The following is a 20,430-nucleotide window of genomic DNA, read 5'->3' on the forward strand; positions in this document are numbered from 1 at the left end:
CCAGCAATCTACACCATAATGAGGTCAAAGAAAGGACAAAGTAAGGTGAGCAGGTTAAGTAGCTCTCTGAGAATCCTCACCTGCACTAAGGCATCATCTCCTAACAAGGAGCAGGACAAGGTTGGGGTAGTGCCCAGAAACCCAGAGTCAGTCACTTCTTCTACAGTCTCTCCAATGGACAACACAAGTGTGGCATTCACGAAAGACACAATGATGTAAGCATCAAACTCATCTGAAAAGGAAAGAGAAGAAGTGGGTTAGCCAAGAACTCATTAGTTACAAAGCCAAATGAGACACACTAAGCATTCTCTTCAGAAACCTTCCAAGGCACTTCTTCTACGTGTAGTCATCACACACAGTCATGTGGCAAACAGCACAGGATGATCCAAAAGATAATTAAAGGTCATAACAGCCTACAGATATACTTTGCTTCCTTAAATGGCTAAACAGTACATAAAGTAGACATGCCCACATCTAATACCTTTGAAAATTAATATTTTCTTGAGACATTTGCTAGAAAAATGCAAGAGAACAAAGCAAGAGGAAATTTTGTATACAATATTTATATGTACTGAAGCTAGAGTTTCAAATGCCAATCACAATCCATTCTTAAGAGATACTCCCTATAACCAAGAAAGGTCCCCTTCTTCTTCCAAAAGTATCTTATATGGGAACACAAGGCTTAATGAATAAAATAGTGATTACTTAAGCCTCCATGAGACTATGTCATTCTAGGGCTGGAAACTGAGAATCCTAGGATGTCCCAAAAGGAATATGTAAGAACACTGGATAACCAGGGAGGGGTGGTGGTGGTGGTGGGGTGGTAGTTTATATTGTCAGCCTTTGAACTCTAGTTTTTCACATGTAAAAATATAACCATTCGATGGTCATGAGCAATCCTATTAGAACTTGCTTTTCATTTAATAAAATGTACTTGGATAAACAAACACCAACAAGTCTTTCAAGGAGGTCAGAGGTATACAGGCAACCCTGTAAGTTTCTCACACAGATCCCATAGTTAAAAGTTGTCTACTTCCTACACATTCCACCCTACAACATAAAACAACTTCTGTATGTATGTCCCATGTCCAGCACAATGTTTGGCATAAAGCTTGATAAATGCTGAATAAATGTATGTTCATTTTTTTGAGATGAATTGAGATTTTCCTACATTTGAATTTTCTATATCAATTCCCCTCTTCCTGTCCCCTTCACACAGAAATCAGGCAAACAAGGCATAGAATGACAAGTAGACAAGGTACTAAATTGGAGTGGCTACCTCACTCTTAGCAGAAGCAGCTGAAGGATCCTGCTTGCCTGAGTCCTTGGTCAGAGCTCAACACCACAGGCCTGATCCACCCCACTCACATCAAGGACACAGTCTGGATTTTGATTGCTCCAAGGGTCATTCAGCTAAACTAAGATTACTCAATGAGTTCAGCAGAATCAGTGCTCTTCACAGAAAAAGGGGCCAGATGAAAATGTATTATTGGTATAACCTATAGTAGCGTTCTGACCTATTAGCAGGACATAAAATCAATATGGTGGATTGCAATCAGCATTTTAAAATACAAATATATAGAAATAAATATAACTTATGAGGATGCCTCATAGTAAGGGTAAGTACTATTCTGCAAAACTGTTGCTTCAGTTAATGATACGTGTGCACTGAATGAGTGGCTGAAAGGCAAGGATCAAAGATCTTTCCTAATGGGTATAATCTAATGGCTACACCAGGAATCCAGAGCAAGGGTTCCATCATAAGGAATAACACTGAACAAGCAGATAATTGGTTTTAGATTACTTTATTATAACTGTCACCATGTATCGCATGCCTAGGGACACCTTATAAAATGGCTTTGTAAGAAGACCGCACTGTTCGCCATCATAAAACATGGAGTGCGGACGTGGTTGTCTCTGAAATGGATGCCTTAATAGCGCACAACAAAACCATCTTCACTCTCCACACAACACCAAGCTTGGAAGCTTTGCTCCAGCTCTCAGTTTTTGAGCTGGAAATTTCTGGTATGTAAAAGTAACAGGAATTGCTTAATTTTAACATTATATAAATATTGTGTCCTTTCTCATGTTCTCAACGCTGAAACCCTGTATGTTAAAAGCTGTGCCAGAGCAAATTAAAGCCAAACAAAAACGGGCTCAAACTGGTCAGGATTTCGGCCTCTTCCTTCAGTCAAGGGAAAAGGTGAGCTTCCAAAAAAGAAACCATACATTTATAACTTACATGCAGAGAATGAGGGGAGTGAGGAAAAAGGGCTGCCTGGGCCCTTATCCTTCCTCTAACCCAAGGCCCCAGACTGCTCAGGTATAAAAATAAAGAGATGCTCAGTGGACTTAAATAGGGTCTTACGTTTGCTGGGCAGTTCAACAAGGAGTAAAGCAATGACTGACATCTGAAAGCTGCTTTACATCACGGAGTTCCTCAGAATATCCACTACCCTGTAAATACTAAGCACACTGTAACTTCTACCCTTTCCATTCTATAGCCAGGAGGACCAGAAACAGATAAGCTGCTCTTGTGTCCTAGGCAGGTTATAGGTTAAAAGGTGGACTTCAGAACAAAATCAAGCTTCAGTCAAGATAAATGACTATGAACTATGAAATCTATGTTGCCTTCTTCCAGAGGTTTCACATTTCATATAAAAGACTACTAGTTCATACCTCAGTGAAGAATCTATTAGGATATGAGAACGCATCTTTGTCTCAGTTAAACAGGACTTCTATCTGTCTGAGCAATACGGAAGCAGCCCACAGAAGAGGGAATGCTTTCTTCTTCTCTCCCCCGCCTTAGTATCTCAGGCTCAAAAAACAGCTCACTACTCCAAAGGGAAAAGTGAGTGACCATCCAGATGATTTAGGCCTCCAATGTCTCACTCTCACTCTATACTCAGACTACTCAGTGCTTGTCTTCCCTCAGCACAGTCTTGATTATACTCAAAAGAGAAAAAAGGGGGGCTTTTTCCAGGACGTAATCTTTCAGTCAGTACACGTGGAACATACAATAACATCAAGGGAGAGTATGAAGTTAAGATTTTCTAGCTACAGCCTCTTTTAGCTTAATGAGAGGCAAATTAATCAAATGTTCCATATTCTGTGGGAGAAAGTGATTCCTGCCTCAGACTATTTAACATACAGGCAGATGGGTGTGCACCACTAACACTGCACATGGAGAGCCAACTGCAAAGTCACCCTCTGAAAGATGCTACCAGGCCAGCCTCAATATTTTGTGCAGGTCCCTCTCCCTGGGTAATCTCTAAGACCCCATAGTAGACCCTAGCAATAGGTACAAGGTACACACCTGTGGTGATCAGCACCTTCACCAGCCACCTGTGGAAGAGAAAAAAAGGCTTGGTATTGGTAGTGTGCATCACCAAGTACCAGCCAAGGTTAGTAGTTGCCTGGAAGACTGCAGCATGTGTGGACATGTGGAATAGTAACTTAGGGTATCTGGAAAGAGAATGAACAGAGAGAACTTGACCTGTTTTGTGGGTGATCACCTAAATTATAGTTTCTGAAGAGTAAAATTTATCAGGATGTAATCATTTCCTAGATTTTGGTATCTAGAGGACAAAACTTTTCAGCTACAAGTTCCATCATGCAACATACCACTGATCACAAACTTATCTAACTTACCCCAAAAGCCTTTCCTGATTCTCAAACATATGCCTGTTCCCTCTCCTCTACCCCGTCCTGGCAACATGTTTGTGCCTTTCATCACATCAGAACACACAACAGTTTTTGTTTGTTTGTTTGTTTTTTGCGGTACGCGGGCCTCTCACTGTTATGGCCTCCCCCATTGCGGAGCACAGGCTCCGGACGCGCAGGCCCAGTGGCCATGGCTCACAGGCCCAGCTGCTTCGCGGCATGTGGGATATTCCCAGACCAGGGCACGAACCCGTGTCCCCTGCATCGGCAGGCAGACTCTCAACCACTGCGCCACTAGGGAAGCCCAAAACAGTTTTTTATACTTATCTTCTTTTTTAGATAGCACATGCCCTGAGAGTAGAGTCCTATCTTTATTTTATTTTTATTTTTGCAGTATGCGGGCCTCTCACTGTTGTGGCCTCTCCCGTTGTGGAGCACAGGCTCCGGACGCACAGGCTCAGCGGCCATGGCTCACGGGCCCAGCCGCTCCGCGGCATGCGGGATCTTCCCGGACCGGGGCACGAACCCGTGTCCCCTGCATCGGCAGACAGACTCTCTACCACTGAGCTACCAGGGAAGCCCTAGAGTCCTATCTTAATTACAAGGTAGCAGGATGAGAATACTGAACTTATCCTAGAAAACCAGCATGACCCAAACTCACTACAGGGTTAGTCAAATGAACACTGGATTGAGATTCAGGAGACACCGCTTTCAGTCTCTTACCTAGGTGCCCTATCTTGGGACAGTCAACACCTGTGATTTTCGGCCTTCTTCATAAAAATGAGGGGTTAACTTTCCTGCAAATCTAAATTGACTTTACAGTAAAGTTTAATAAGTGAAAACAAAAACAAACAAAAAAAGAGGAGCAAACTAGGTTTTATCTCAAAGGCTCTTTCTAATTCAAACAGTCTGGGAAATGTTTTCAAGAGCCTAAATATCAACCAGCCAATCTGCCACCAAGCTAAAGGTGAACGTCAACAGTGACCAGTTTCTTTATGAAGACATTACACAAAATGGGGAAATCTTTCAAAACCAATCATCCAATAATTACCTTCTCAGCTAAAATGAACCTACTAATTTCCTATTCACTTCTTTTTTCTTTCTACTCAACTCAGATTGGATTCCAATGCTTACATGAAGACAAAATCCACTAAAATGTGTACTCTATTAATAGAAATGAGATTTCCCTCCTCCACATTTCCCAGCTCCCTTAAATTTGTCCCATACAACCAAAACATCTAAATAGCAGGAAGATTTCCAGCTGTTTTCTTGAAAAAGCTTTGTATATGGCCAGTCCCACATTCCTGAGGGAACAAGAGGAAAATGAGGTCTAGGAATAGAAATGACCTACGATCCCAAAGAATCAAAGGGAAGATGAGAATTGAGTTTCATCTCTAAGGGACTGAAATTCAGTTGTCACAAGACTTTCCTGCTATTGCACTGAAATGAATTTTCGCATAACTTTCAATTTTTTAGGATGAGGTGATCATTTTTATTCTGGAGCTCAGACTTCCTCTTTCCTCCATCCCTTCTTTTCCACTCACTCTAAAATTCTGATTCCATTCAATCAACCTCCGCTTTCCTTAAACACAGTTACTATGCCTATTGAGCAGGACATTAACAAGCTTTACCAATCTCTTAATACCCAGAATAATACCTTTAATTTCACTGTGATTTCAGCACAATAAGTGAGGAAACATCGTTGAAGAAAAAAGAAGAACTTTCCGTTACACCATACTCCTCACACAAATGGAAAGAGTATCTTAAAGATGAATACATTCAAAGAACACAACATACAACAACTCCGTCTATGATACTCAAGTGTATATGTACTGAATATTAACAGCTACCCTATGCTCCCCTTACCCATGTGTACAAAAAGTAGTAAGTGAAGGCACCCTGATTGGGAGAGCCTCAAAAACATGGTGTTGAGTCAGAAGAAGTTTCTAGTATATGGTGCTAGATGATGCGATACAGAAGCATTATGAATGCAGTCTCTTAAGCCTTGTATTGTCAATGGCACCCAGACCCTCATTTTGACTGTTGGGAAAGGGCTGCTTACCTTCAATGTGCCGACGCACTGTCCAGACAGCATTGGGGTTACCGGGTAGCTCTGAGACAGCCATTTCTGATACCTGACAGGGAGAGGAAACAAACCACAGATCCAGTGAGCATGAAACTCAACTCCTTGCTTACAACTACACTAGATAATACAGTCCCAACACAGCAAGGCTCACACTGTATACTTGATTAAAACATTGGAACCATCTAATCAAAAAGAACGTAAGAACCAAAACGCTAGAGGTACTGGCAATTCCCATAACAGACTTCAGCAAGAAGTGGTGGAACATCTAGGACAGTTGTTGCAGCCAAGGCCAAACGCTTCCTTTGGGTATAACATGCCTGCATCCTCCTCAAAGTGAGCATGTGGGAATGAAACAGTCCATCTAAGTTAGCATCCCATTTCTTTCTTTCCTTTTTTTTTTTGCTCTTCTTTCTTTTTTTAAAAACGTATTTATTTAATTTATTGTGTTGTATTCGTTTTATTTTTGGCTGCGTTGGGTCTTTGTTGCTGCGCGCGGGCTTTTTCTAGTCGTGGCGAGCAGGGGCTACTCTTCATTGTGGTACTCAGGCTTTTAACTGCAGTGGCTTCTCTTGTTGCGGAGCACAGGCTCTAGGCGTGCGGGGTCCAGTAGTTGTGGCATGCAGGCTCAATAGTTGTGGCTCGCGGGCTCTGGAGCGCAGGTTCAGTAGTTGTGGAGCACGGGCTTAGTTGTTCTGCGGCATGTAGGATCTTCCCAGACCAGGGCTTGAACCTGTGTCCCCTGTATTGGCAGGCGGCTTCTTAACCACTGCACCACCAGGGAAGCCTCCCATTTCTTTTCTTTGTTCCCTCAAGGCCAAATTCCATCTACCTTCACAGAACAATTCAAATGCCACATTCTCTAGGAAAAATCTTCCCTTATTCTCTTGGCTGGCAGTCATCTCTTCCTCATAAATTCTCACAGGAATCACAATCACTACCTCTTAGGACACTTACCTAAAAAGTGATCTGAGGAACTGTTTTGTCCTTCCTACTAGATTCTTATGCTCCTTAAGGTCAGAGTCAAGAATCCTCTGAATGTCCTATAGGCTCTCAAACGAGAGTAAATGCAATACGTAAGATGAACTCAAAATGATCTAGAGGAGAAAACTAGGTGTGGGTTATACATTCACTGTCTGTAATATCTTTGCAATTTTTCTGTAAATCTAAAACCATTCAAAAATAAAAATTTTATTAAGTATTTTTAAATGACCTAGAAATAAAAAATTAGGCAGCCTATTATACTGTACAGTGGAACTACATCTTATAGGAAGAATGCAAGTATATACATGAAAGATATTACCCTTTTGTTGGTTTACTGACGTAATAATAGCAGGAGTACCTGATCGTGGTACAGGAGAATCTTGGAAAACTTCACCGTCAGTAAAACGTAAATGTCAGGTATACCACACTCTACGCTAAATGTAGTATCTGACAGTGACCTTGTTCAACTGAGACCATAATCTCGCTAGACAACAAGGCTCAACAAATAGATATACAGGAAGAAAGCAGTGTCCAACAATTTAAAAATCGTTTTATGTAACATATTTTTTAATAGAGTTGGAAACACTTAGTGGGGAGCAGAGGACTCACCAACAGTGGTTCTGAATCGGGTCCTTCATCTCTCACACGGTACACAGAACCTTCTGTTAATGCATGTATGTATTGTTTGTTGAGCGCTTGCTTTAATCAGATGCTTGACAGGATCCAATTGGCAGTAAGTAACTAATTAAGAACTACAGGTCTAAATTGGGTTCAAGTCATCGAAAACTTGGTGACCTGATGAATACTTTGGCAGTCAAAATTTTTTGAAGTCTCTGAAACTACAATTTTAATAGCTAACATTTATTGAACAGTTACTACATGCCAGAACTTGACCTAAGTGCTTCATACACATTCTCATTTAATTCACACAACAATCCTTTAAGGCAGGTCCTATAAAGCTTAGTAATAGCTATTAAATAGTAGAGCCAGAATTCAAAACCAAGGTCATCTTCCCTGTGTTCCAATAAAAATTTCCAAAAACAGGCAGTGGGCCTCTAAGAGCCTGGAGTCTGCTCAACCCCAACCTCTAAGAGCAAACTGTCAGAGAAAGCTTTATTTTACTCCTAACAAAATCAAGTCCAGTGTACTTGCTAAAAGCCATCAACACTAGAACCATGATGAGAAGAGGCTGTGGGATTTGAGAAGGTAATTTTGAGTATCCATATCACCTAAAAAGTCCACCAATAAAGGATTCACTGCGGGAGGTGGGAGGGTGGAGGGATCAATTGGGAGATTGGGATTGACCTATATACACTAATATGTATAAAACAGATACATAATAAGAACCTGCTGTATAAAAAATAAATTAAAATTAAAAAAATAAAGGATTCATTAAATAAATTCTAATCCACACACTATGGAGATATATTGCAAAAACATTAAAAATGACGTGACATAAGAGCACACAGTAATCAGGAACGTAATAAGATACAGAAATATATACACAATATTAACATAGTTAAAAATGTAAGTATCTAAAAGCTACGAAAAAAGACCAACACTAAAAGGAAACGGAGTAAAATGTGCCATGCAGATTTCCTAACTTCCACGTAATGGCGACTGAACCTGGAACTAACAGACATGTTTCTCCCCTTTGATCCCTATTTGCCATTTTAAAAAATGTGCCTACTGTGCTAACATGTTAAAGGATAGGAAATTTAAACTCTAAACTTTATGGAAATGGGGAGGAAGAAAACATTTTTCTTTCATAGAAACATTAAATACAGCCTTAGGCTGCTTTGTCAATGCTTTCCTCCAAACCCTGCATATGATCTAGAAATTCCAATCTTACCTCAAGTCCATGCCTTAAGACTCTCAGAGATGACCTCGGTCCCCTACCACAGGCCACATATAGCTGTGGAGTGTCTTCATTGGCCAGGTCAGCTATCTGCACAGAGAAAGGGGAAAAAAATGTCTACTTCTGCTACTTTTCCATACCCAACCCTGATTGCTCTCAGGGCGACAAACTACTTTTTAGTTTATTAGGCTTAAATATTGCTACTGGCCGTAGGGGCATGGAGTGGAAAAGACCCAATGTTCCAAAAAGCAAACAGTTTGAAGCAGCAAGTTTTACCAACCAAAAAAGCTTGTTCTTGTTTTTTTTTGCCATGCTGCGTGGCATGTGGGATCTTAGTTCCTTGACCAGGGATCAAACCTGTGCCCCTTGTAGTGGAAGCGCGGAGTCTTAACCACTGGACCACCAGGGAAGTCCCACCTGTATCAGTTCTTGAGTTAACAAAGTATTTCTTACAATTAATGAAATTGTTATATAACCTCAAACTGAAATCTCAGCATTTCCTTCCAACTAAAAATATAGACATTATATTATCGTTATCCATGACTTTGTCACCAATATTAAAGTTTATAGACACCTCCAAATATCATTTCCCTTATCACTATTTCAAAATTACATTTACTAGATCTGCTGTTAGAACGCACATGATCACAGCTGCCCTATCTACTACAGATGTTCCTATGATGTATCTGACCAATTACGGGGTAACTCTGCACCTGGCTGTTTGCCACCAAATGGGGAAGCCATGTGTTCTTGTACTAGTCACCCCAGACATCTAGCTGCTTTCCAGTACAAATATTTGTTGATCAACATGTGGAAAGTTATTTGTATTGTAGTTTTGTCAAACTGTACAATTCAAATGAAAATTCTTGACTGTAAGGCAGTGCAGCCTACTGTAACATGGATGAGCATGTGGGTTATGAGTGTATACAACCTTCACACTGACTTCTTTAAAAAATTAACTCACCTATTTTAAATGCACTTTCCTGTTATTTTAAGCCCATTACAGAAGCACATATACTAATTTTTCACAATTTAAAAAATAATTTGCTCTCTTGGCTATCATGTTTATTACCATATGCATTTAAAAATATTATTCCCAGAGGGGATCCAGAAGCCTCACTAGGCTAGTAAAGAGATACATGGCAAAAAATGCTTATAGCCCTGCTACAGATACCTGAACTTCCTGTTAATTTTATTCTTGAGCTACAAACTCTCTACACAATTATCTCCTCAAATTCCAATGAAACCAGAAAAAAAAAATCAGTAAAAATCCAATTAGGAATTATACATACTTATTTTCTATCGCCCTCAGGACTAACCCTTTCTCAAAAAGAAAGAAAAGCAGTTAACTTCATAACTGCTAATTTTACCAGGAAGAGTGCCTGAATACTGACTGTGTGTCCCTGGCACAGTGAGCAAAACTCTTCCACTAAAAGTGTAATCATCTAGACAGGGTAGGGTGATGCCTAATGGTCACTGGAACCCCAGGAATCCGGGATGCAACAGCATGGTAAAATTTCTGCTACACTTGAGTGACACAATTGAGAGACACAATTCCCATCTTGGGCAACCTTGGGTTCCCAAAAAGATTCTGTTACTGACTGATCCCAGTGTCTCTGGAGTACTTCATGGAGGAAGTGAGTGTTAAAATGAGATATAGATATTCACAGACTGTTAAGTGATAAAAGGTCTATTTCAGAATACTGTAAAGTATATGAGCATATTTACATTAAAAAGAGTATAACACACAATTGCTTACAGATGCAGAGAAAATGCCTGGAAGCAATCACAGGAAGCTATTAATGGCACAGCCTCGGTAGAATAGAGGGTTGAAAAGATTGGGGGTTGGACTTTTAACTTTTTATCTTTTGTACAGTCTGAATTTTTATAAAACATGATTTTTATCATTAAAAATAATTTTTTTAAGCCCAAGGATTTATGTAATGGTTTTTAATTACCCAACTACCTTTAGTTGCTTCACCCTTATACTCTGACAATACCACAGATATGCTGATGAACCTCTTAAACTAAACCTTAATTTAATTGGAGTTAAAACTTTCTTTTCCCCCCCAGTACGCGGGCCTCTCACTGCTGTGGCTTCTCCCGTTGCGGAGCACAGGCTCCGGACGTGCAGGCTCAGCGGCCATGGCTCATGGGCCCAGCCGCTCCGCGGCATGTGGGATCTTCCCAGACCGGGGCACGAACCCATGTCCCCTGGATCGGCAGGCGGACTCTCAACCACTGCGCCACCAGGGAAGCCCTGGAGTTAAAACTTTAAACTCATTCAGATTCAGAAACAGTTGGCTAGCACTATTCATTATGGAGTGACTGCAAAGACCTTCACCTGGCAAAACAAAATGGGAGAGAGGCTGTCCAACTCATCAACCAGCACAAGGTTTTTGAGTGGTCTTGGCTGAAAAAAGAATGTATCTCCTTCTTCCAGAGGCATGGCAGATGAAAACTCAGGTTCTTCATCATCATCTCCAAGATGTGCAATTTGATATAAGTAACTAGGGAGAAGCAAAGACTTTAGTTAAAATATTTTCTGTCTGATGTACATGACAAATATAATTAACACTGCTATATGTTATACATGAAAGTTGTCAAGAGGGTAAATCCTAAGAGTACTCAACACAAGGGAAAAAAAATTTTTTTCCTATTTCTTTAATGTTGTACCAAATGAGATGAACTGTGATATCCATTTCATAATGTATGTAAGCCAAGTCATTATGCTGCAACACCTTAAACTTATACAGTGCTATATGTCAATTATATCTCGATAAAACTGGAAGAAAGCAAATAACGTTTAAAAAATATTTTGTCTGAAGATGTTTGTCATCAACATAATGCTCATAAATCACTTTAATATTGAGTCAGCATCTATAGTTTGAGATCTCTGCTTATCTGACTGGGGTTTTCTATTTCTTTAAAAAGAGGGATAAAGAAATTAAGACTACTGAATTCAAACTGGTAGAGTGGCAGGACCTTAGCATCACAGTGGTTAAGAGTACTGGACTTCCACTAGAGTGCCTGGGTCTGAATCCTAGCTCTGCTGCTTAACTAGCTGCATATTACTACTTAATCTCTCTTTGCCTCAGTTGCCTCATTTATAAAATTGAATAGTACCTTCCTAAAGAATTCAATGAGTACTTAGAACATTGCATCGCACCTAGTAAGCATAGTTTTTGTCAAATAAAATGAAATATGGATAAATGAAACCCAAAGAAAGTCTATAACCACTTCTTATTTTAACCAGTCACCAGGCCAAATCTAACAAAAAACAAGAATTGGTGATTTCACAAAAGTATGCAGATACTGTAGTATTATTCCTGAAACAAAACATAAACATATCCAGAGATAATAAGCAACAAAATCATCTTGCCCTTCTCCTGTCTGTCCTCTGGGGGTCTGTAAACTGATTCAAAGGCAAACCACAAAAAAAAAAAAATTAAAAAGGGAAAGCAATTTGGGAGTAGATAACCTGTAACAATATACCATCATAAACTGAGTGTGCAATGAGCACACTTTTGGGAAGCAACTCAATTAAAATAAAATCACACTGCTGGTCATATTTATTCTTTAAGTCATATATCAAACCTTCAATACAAAGCACTTTGAACAATCCAGTGTAGCTTTTTAGGAGCAAGATAAAATGATTAAATCGGGGTCTGAAATACATAAGACACTCAATAAATGTTAGCCAAATAAACCTCAGCATATAACCCTCTGGTAAACTCATCAGATTCTATGTTAAATTACAGAAAAGCAAATAGGGTTATTATCCTTGAATGATTTACAAACACATTGAAAAGAAAGAAAAAGTTAAATAATACAAGCTTCTTACTCAGGCAAGATGTCCATATACAGATGATAAAGATCACCCATCAAAGACACTTTCACAGATAACCAAGAGGATGCTGGGTTCACTACCTCCATCACAAGGAAGGTTGCTTCGGCTGAATCTCGATAAAACAGTTTCTGTGATTATAATGTGCTTCAGAGCAGGAACTTTGGAACTAGGTGGTCTGGCTTTGAGTTAGATTTAGTTGTGTGATCAAATTTCTTACACTCTCTGTGACCCCAGTGCCCTTACTATAAATGGGTTAACAGCACTGTCTTACAGGGAATGTTATGCATCAATATTTGTAAAGTACTTAGAACATAGTAAATGCTATAGTAAGTATCTGATTGATAAATAAGTTTGCTTTATGAGTTAACACCCATAGCACATGTTTCTGATGCCCCAAATCTCCACTCTTAAGTCTTGCAGATTTCAGGTGCAACAGTAATGGATAATTTCTCACAAGTTCAAACCCGTCTCACTCTAACAAGCATCCCACCTATGCACTGCAGTCTTTCTATTCTCTGCCCTCAGAACATCTATCCGTTGGAGGCTGCCTGAGCAACAGGATGTACAGGGGACTTCATACCTCCAGGGGTAACCTTCAACCCAAGAGGGAGAGGAACTGGTGTTGTTAACCCTCAGGTGGGCAACTTTCAAAGGCATTCTGCATGCTTCTCAGCAGGTCTTGACAGAAGCCAGTTTCCAATGTCCACAGCATGAACCTCAGTAACATGCCCTTAATATTGGCTTTTCCTCTTTTCCCTGTCTCTCCCCACTGATCCCTCACTCTTGCTTCCTGCAATTACCTCCCAATAATCTAACCTTGTCTCGGGCTCTGCTTACAGGGGAGCCCAAACTGAAACAATATAAGAAAAACGTTTAGAACAGTGCCTGTTACATACAGACAAGTGCTCAACAAATGTACACTATGATTCTTTAGAACAAAAGGAATCATTGTCTGTATTATTTCTAAAAAGACTTTTAGAAGACTTAACAATGAGAATGTGTAAATCCCAGCAAACACACTATCTGCACAAGGTAATGAGCAAGAATAGAATACCTTATAAGTCTGCAGCTACTGACTCCACCCACAGCCTTATCAAGACAGGTTATTATCTAAGTTTTTAATGTCTGCCAATCGGCTAGGTGAAAAAACAAACGCCTCCTGGTGCTTTTTTTTCTTTTTTTTGGCCACACCTTGAGGCACGTGGAACTTCCCGGACCAGGTATCAAACCTGAGCCCCCTGCAGTGGAAGGCAGAGTCTTAACCACTGGACCAGCAGGGAAGCCCAACACCTCATTTTGACTGGCATTCCTTCAATTATGAATTAGCTTGAAAATCTTTTTACATATTACACTTCTAGACCACTAGTATTTCTTTTACTATGAAAGGCATGCTCAAATCCTGCACCCATTTTTCTACTGACTGAACTGCTCATTTTTACTCAATGATTTTTAAGAGCTTATTAACTCTCCCTTTTTCATGTAGTGAAAAGAAAAAAGATTTCACACACCATTGGTGGGAATGTAAACTGATGCCATCTTTTGAGGTACAATTTGGCATTCCCTATCAAAATTTCATCCCGCATATAGAAAGTTAAACTATGGCTTTATTCAGCTAACATGCAAAGATACACCTACAACGTTCACTATAACACTGGTTTTTTTTTTTTTTTGATCGGTAAGAAGTGGATTTATTTAGACAGAAACACACTCCACAGACAGAGTGCGGGCCATCTCAGAAGGCGAGAGAACCTACAGTACTGTTTATAATAGCAGAAGTACAGACAACCTAAATATCCACCAAGAGGGGGTGGAGCCGTCAAATATTACGTAGCCACTGAAAACGTCTTCTCTACACCGAGTGCAGTGTATGAGTCTTACTGGGATCCTGATCCAAACAAACAGACTTACCAAATATTGAGACAATACAGAAATTTGAATACTGACTGGTTATTTTATTATATTAAGAAATTACTGAACTTCCCTGGCGGCGCAGTGGTTAAGAATCTGCCTGCCAATGCAGGGGACACGGGTTCGAGCCCTGGTCCAGGAAGATCCCACATGCTGCGTACCAACTAAGCCCGTGCGCCACAACTACTGAGCCTGCACGCCTAGAGCCTGTGCTCCGCAACAAGAGAAGCCACCGCGATGAGAAGCCTGCTCGCCACAACTAGAGAAAGCCCGTGCGCAGCAACGAAGACCCAATGCAGCCAACAATTAATTAATTAATTTTAAAAAAAGAAATTAATATTATTTGGGGGAGGTATAAATAAAACAAGACTGGCCATGGGTTGGCCTTTGTTGAAGCTGAGTGATGGGCACACGTAAGTTCATTAATTATACTATTCTCTCTTGTTATGTGCCCATTCGAAAATTTCCATAATAAAAAACAAAATAATTTTAAGTGAAAAATACAGACTTATTGACATGGAAAGATTTTTAGGATATACTGCGTATTTGAAATAGTAGACTAATAGTTTTTTATAGACTGATGCAGTTCTCTAAAATAAAACTACATATAAATACAAGAAAGTAGAAACCCTGTAAGCAGATACAATGTTAAAAAGTAACTATTCTGGAATACTAGGATTATGGGTGATTTTCATTATTTATTTGCTCTTTTATTCATTTTCCAAAACTTTCTTCATTATCAGAGTAAAATAACAAAAATGGGAGTAGTCAACATTTACTAAATGCTTACAACAAAAAGTACTTATTAGTGTTTGGCATTTGTATGAAACACCCACAAAAACCCTCATACATTAGAAATGTAAAATGGTGCAGCAGCTATAAAAAAGTTCAGCAGTTCCACAAGAAGTTATAGAGAATTACGGTATGACCCAGAAATTCCACTCTTGGGTACATACCCAAAATAAATTAAAACAAAGACTAAAACAGATATTTGCACACCAATGTCCAATGCTGCATTATTCACAATACCAAAAAGGTGGAAAGAACCCACGTGTCCATTAACAGGTAAATAAACAAAATGTGGTACATACATACATACAATGCATTATTATTCAGAGATAAAAATAAAGTGCTGATACATGCTACTACATATGAACTCTGAAAATATTATGCTAAGTAAAATGAGCCAGACAGAATAAGCACAAATGTTATATGATTCCACTTAGGTTACCAGACGCTGGAGGAAAGGGGAATGGGGAGTTATTCCGTTATGGGTACAGAGTTTCTGTTTGGAGTGATAAAAAAGTTTGGAAAAATGGCAGTAATGGTTATACAACACTGTAAATGTAATTAATGCCACCAAATTGAACATTTAAAAATGGTTAAAATGGGAAATTTTGTTATATATATTTTACCACAAAAAAGTGGGGGAGAGAAAAGGTGCTAACAAAAAACGAATGTTAAAGATCTGTACGTACTGGTAAAAAAAATATTTATTATTTACTACTGTATAAAAAAAGCAGGTTACAAAACAATATATAGTGCATAGTTGCAATTCCGTAGAAACATTTAAATATATACACACACAGGAAGGCTACACAAAAAAATGTTATCTTTGGGTGGAAGGATTACAGGAGACATACTTGCTTACATGAACTTTCCTAACTTTTCTACAATGAAAATTCCTTATTAAAAAAACTAAAAAATTAGAAATGGATGAAAATAGTCATAACAACAGGCTAAATGAAAAATGCATCAAAAGAGGTATATAAACTGGGAAAAGGAGTAATAAAATGACAGTTGGAATAAAGTCAATGAGGAAGAGTAAAAGGCATGTTAAAGAAAGGGAGAACAACTGGAGACAAGGCAAAATTGGAATAGAATTGCAGAATTCTAGACAACACCTTCATTTTCATTACGAAGAAATAGCATTAGGTAAGTGATCTGCACACACTTTACCACATACCAGCAAAACCTGAACTAGAAAGCAAGACCATGGCGGCTTATCTCATAAGCAATTTGGAGTCTTCAATACTGGTCTTAAATTCAAGGCTAGAGTTCAGACTTAAGCCATTTGTCAATGAAAAGCCATCAGAGACTGTAACACGGGATGGGGAAATGATTTCATCAGGGTTGTGTCTTGTCTGCTTAATGAGATGACTCTATAAAGGTCAGGTTTTACAGGAAAGACAATGAACTGCAATAAGCAAACTAGGGAACTAGTTCAGACTAACACTAAAAAAAAGGGATACAGAAGTAAAAACAACTTGGCATTCAACTGAAAGTTGTAGAGGACAGCAAAATCGAGACTTTACATTCAAGTTGCTGGAACTCCCCCATCAGACATTAACAGAAATACTGAGAATGGCAATAGCCAAGACATGGAAACCAACTAAATGTCCACTGACAGAAAAATGGTTAAAGAAGATACAGTACATATATACAATGGAATATTACTCAGCCATTAAAAGGAATGAAACTGCAATTTGCAGAGATGTGGATAGACCTAGAAACTGTAATACAGAGTGAAGTCAGAAAGAGAAAAATATCGCATAATATCACTTATATATGGAATCTAGAAAAATGAAACAGATGAACTTATTTGTACAGCAGAAATAGAGACACAAACGTAGAGAACGGACATATGGATACTGGGGGGGAAGGGAGGTAGGATGAACTGGGAGATTGGGATTGACATATATACACTACTATGTATAAAACAGATAATTAATGAGAACCTGTAGAGCACAGGGAACTCTACTCAGTGCTCTGTGGTGACCTAAATGGGAAGGAAATCCAAAAGAGAGGGGATATATGTATATGTATAGCTAATTCACTTTGTTGTCCAGCAGAAACTAACACAACATTGTAAAGCAACTATACTCCAATAAAAACTTTTAAAAAAAAATGAACAAAATAATGCCATTTGCAGCAACATGGATGCAACTAGAGATTATTATACTAAGTGAAGTCAGTGAGAAGGAGAAAGACAAATACCACACGACATCACTTACATGTGGAATCTAAAATATTACACAAATGAACCTATTTATGAAACAGAAACAGAATCACAGACATAGAGAACAGACTGGTGGTTGCCAAGGGGGAGGGGTTGGGGGAGGCATGGATTAGGAGGTTGGCATTAGCAGATGTAGGTTTTTATATATAGAATGGATAAACAAGGTCCTACTGCATAGCACAAAGAACTATACAAACATCCTATGATAAACCATAATGGAAAAGAATATTTAAAAGAAGAATGTAAAAAAAAAGTGAGGTTGGAAGGGTTGGTGATGTGGCTGGAAAGCTATGGGTTCTGATGAGCTTCAACTTCAGATGTGTACAAGTGAAGTGACTGTGGAACATATATTTAATACTAAGTAGTTCAACAGATATTTATTCAATGAAATGTCCAGCAAAAAGCTTAGGAGGCATCACTTTTAAAGCTGTTTTTTTGCAGCTACCCACAGGTATTGATTGAAGCCACTAAAGTAGAGGAAGTCACCAAGAGAAAGATATAAAAGGGGAAAGCGAGCAAAACTTGTTCTGAAGAGACTATAACATTCTTGGGAAAAGCCCCACAGCCTTGAAACTACATCTCCCTCCTCCCAACTTTTATAGTAACCAGGACGAAATGGCGTAATAAAGGATTACTCACTGGTTTCCAAATTCTGATGCTACAAAAAGGAAGCCTGTTTTAAGCACACACATAGCAGCAGCAACAGGCACAGTATCGAAATACTTGAGCCGGATCTCGGTAACCTGGAGTGGAAAGAGAAGAAGATTCCAGTGTATAGGCAAGTGAAGCCACGCCATGGAAAATAGCCCAGTATTATAAGATAGTGTAATAGGCAAAGTAGCAAATAAAATACTGTCCTTCATATCCAAACCAGCGGTCAGCAAACTACAACCCTCAGGCTAGCCACGCAGTTTACACGGTGCTTACGGCTGCTTTTGTGCCACAATGGCAGAGATAAGTAGTTGAGACAGGGACCACATGGCCCACAAAAGCCAAAAATGTTCACTACCTGGCCTTTACAAAAAAAAACTTGCCACCTCCTGAGCTAAACAGGTATCTAAGAAATCGCCCGGTGTTCAGCACTCCTCCATGGGATGAAAAAAGTAACAGATCATGTATATTACTAGTGTTCAGTAGACATGGAGAGCTTTCTCTTGTTATTCACTAGAAATAGCATTACCCATTCTCACACTATATGGGATCAGACCAAAAATCTGTTAACCAGAGGGAGAAAACCTACATTCATGTACCAGTTCCAAACTTTAAAAGCTTTAACACCTTAGGCAAACACTTTTTAAGGTATTCTGTTTCCATTTTTTTTAACTTGTAAATTATCCTTTCTATCTCAGAGTAGTTGTAATGAACAAATGGTTTATAAAACCACTCTGTAAACCTTAAATGCACATATCAGTTTTTAAAATAAGGTTACTTAATTATATTAAAATTAAGATGAAACTTTAGAAAGTTTCATTAACTAGACTAAGCACAACAAATAGGTTTTTTTCTTTTTTTCCCCTCCCTCCATGGTCTACTTACCATATCTTCATCTGTCTCCAAAGTGATCTTAAAGATATCTCCCTGCTCAGTTTGGGCCAAAAAGAAGAACATTGACTTGGTCTTATGGGTGGCAGAGCAGACAAAAATCATTCCTCTTTCAGGGTCATCCAGGTCATTCTAGGAAAGTCAAATACACAACCAACATCTTGGAAATGAGTACTCCTTTTCTGGAATTCAACACTTTACCAACAAGGATCATACGGGCCATCCAAGGCCTAGAGGCATCTGGAGCCTCTCCATGCAAGCTTTGACCCACAGCAGCCCGCCAGTCACAGGACTAAAACACAATAACCAAAAATTCTTGTCTACTATAAATATATAATAAAGCTTACGTTTAAAAAAAAAAAAAAGCCACAATTCCACTCTACAGCCTAATCAGATCAGTAAGGCAAGAACTACCTCCAGAGAAAGATATCAGAGAAGAGACATGAAATTTAAAGAATCATCATTTCAGGCTGTGAATAAAACACTGTTACATGTTCACGACAATACCATCCAAAGCATCATCATCAGCCCTGATTTCCAAAGGACATTCCCCCTTGGCTGGACTTTGGTTTTCTTTTTTAATGTTTCCAACATTTTGTATTTCTCTCAGAGTAAGTTCAAGAGCAAAACATGTTTTATACTTCTTTGCAGCCCCAAAGCCAAGTACAGCACCTGGCAGTCAGGTGCTTAATAAATTTCTGATCAACTAAATGGAATCACTTATCACTCTTTACCAAGAATTTAACTTGCTAATCTTACCAGATATTCTAAAATTGATGGAATCTTACTCAGATACCATGTACTAGATAAACTAAGTTCTAAAACATTTAACCTCAGCACCTATAAATTAATATTAAAAAGATAATCTGCAGTGATAGAAGAGATTGAGGAAGCAGAGATCAAATAAGATTACCCATGTGCTGTTGATAACTGCTGAAGCTGGGTACACAGAAGTTCATTATATACACAATCATCCCTTGATATCTGCAGGGGATTGGTTCAAGGAGCCGCCACAGATACCAAAATCCACGGATGCTCAAATCCCTTATATAAAATGGGGTAGTACAAGGAATAGTCAGCCCTCCATATCCATGCATGAGAACCCTGCAGATATGGAGGCCCAATTGTACGCTTAATGATTTCCACAGTAAACTTAAAATTAAAAGCAATAAAGCACCATTTTCAACCACCAGTGTAGTAACTGATTGAGAGAAAAACCACTGTGTGAAAAGATTTTGGGGAAAAGAGTATTTACACAGTCTCAAAGCACACTAGTTTCCACACCAATTACAAAAAGGAAAAGGTAGCTTTACAACAAAGAGAAGTAGTAGGTGATCAATTTAGCATTACCAATACTGCATCAAATCAGCATTATGTGCCCCTAATGTAATGTAATGTAATGAGAAATATATATCAGCACCTAAGTAATAATTCTATCAATGTTATCATGAGGAAAAAGATTATGGGACAAACTACAAGACAATTAACCCAGACTCTTAAAAAAAAAAAGTATCATAAAAAAA

General features: G+C 38.9%; 1 protein-coding gene and 1 non-coding gene across 3 annotated transcripts in view; both read right to left on the reverse strand.

Moving 5' to 3' along the window:
• Positions 1 to 20,430, reverse strand: part of SF3B3 (splicing factor 3b subunit 3) — a 47,664-nt gene that overhangs the window by 16,632 nt on the left and 10,602 nt on the right. For both annotated transcript variants that reach the window (XM_060083300.1, XM_060083299.1), the window contains exons 7-12: positions 18,902 to 19,039; positions 18,005 to 18,108; positions 10,933 to 11,098; positions 8,583 to 8,678; positions 5,726 to 5,798; positions 81 to 232 (exon numbers count right to left, since the gene is read on the reverse strand). In XM_060083300.1, the coding sequence (XP_059939283.1) occupies positions 81 to 232; positions 5,726 to 5,798; positions 8,583 to 8,678; positions 10,933 to 11,098; positions 18,005 to 18,108; positions 18,902 to 19,039 (729 nt within the window). The remainder of the gene's footprint in view (positions 1 to 80; positions 233 to 5,725; positions 5,799 to 8,582; positions 8,679 to 10,932; positions 11,099 to 18,004; positions 18,109 to 18,901; positions 19,040 to 20,430) is intronic.
• LOC132481015 (small nucleolar RNA SNORD111) lies at positions 19,290 to 19,380 on the reverse strand. The gene has a single exon (XR_009530726.1). It is a non-coding gene; the product is annotated as a small nucleolar RNA SNORD111 (small nucleolar RNA).

Source organism: Mesoplodon densirostris, chromosome 19, assembly GCF_025265405.1.
Source record: "Mesoplodon densirostris isolate mMesDen1 chromosome 19, mMesDen1 primary haplotype, whole genome shotgun sequence".
NCBI classification, from domain to species: Eukaryota; Metazoa; Chordata; class Mammalia; order Artiodactyla; family Ziphiidae; genus Mesoplodon; species Mesoplodon densirostris.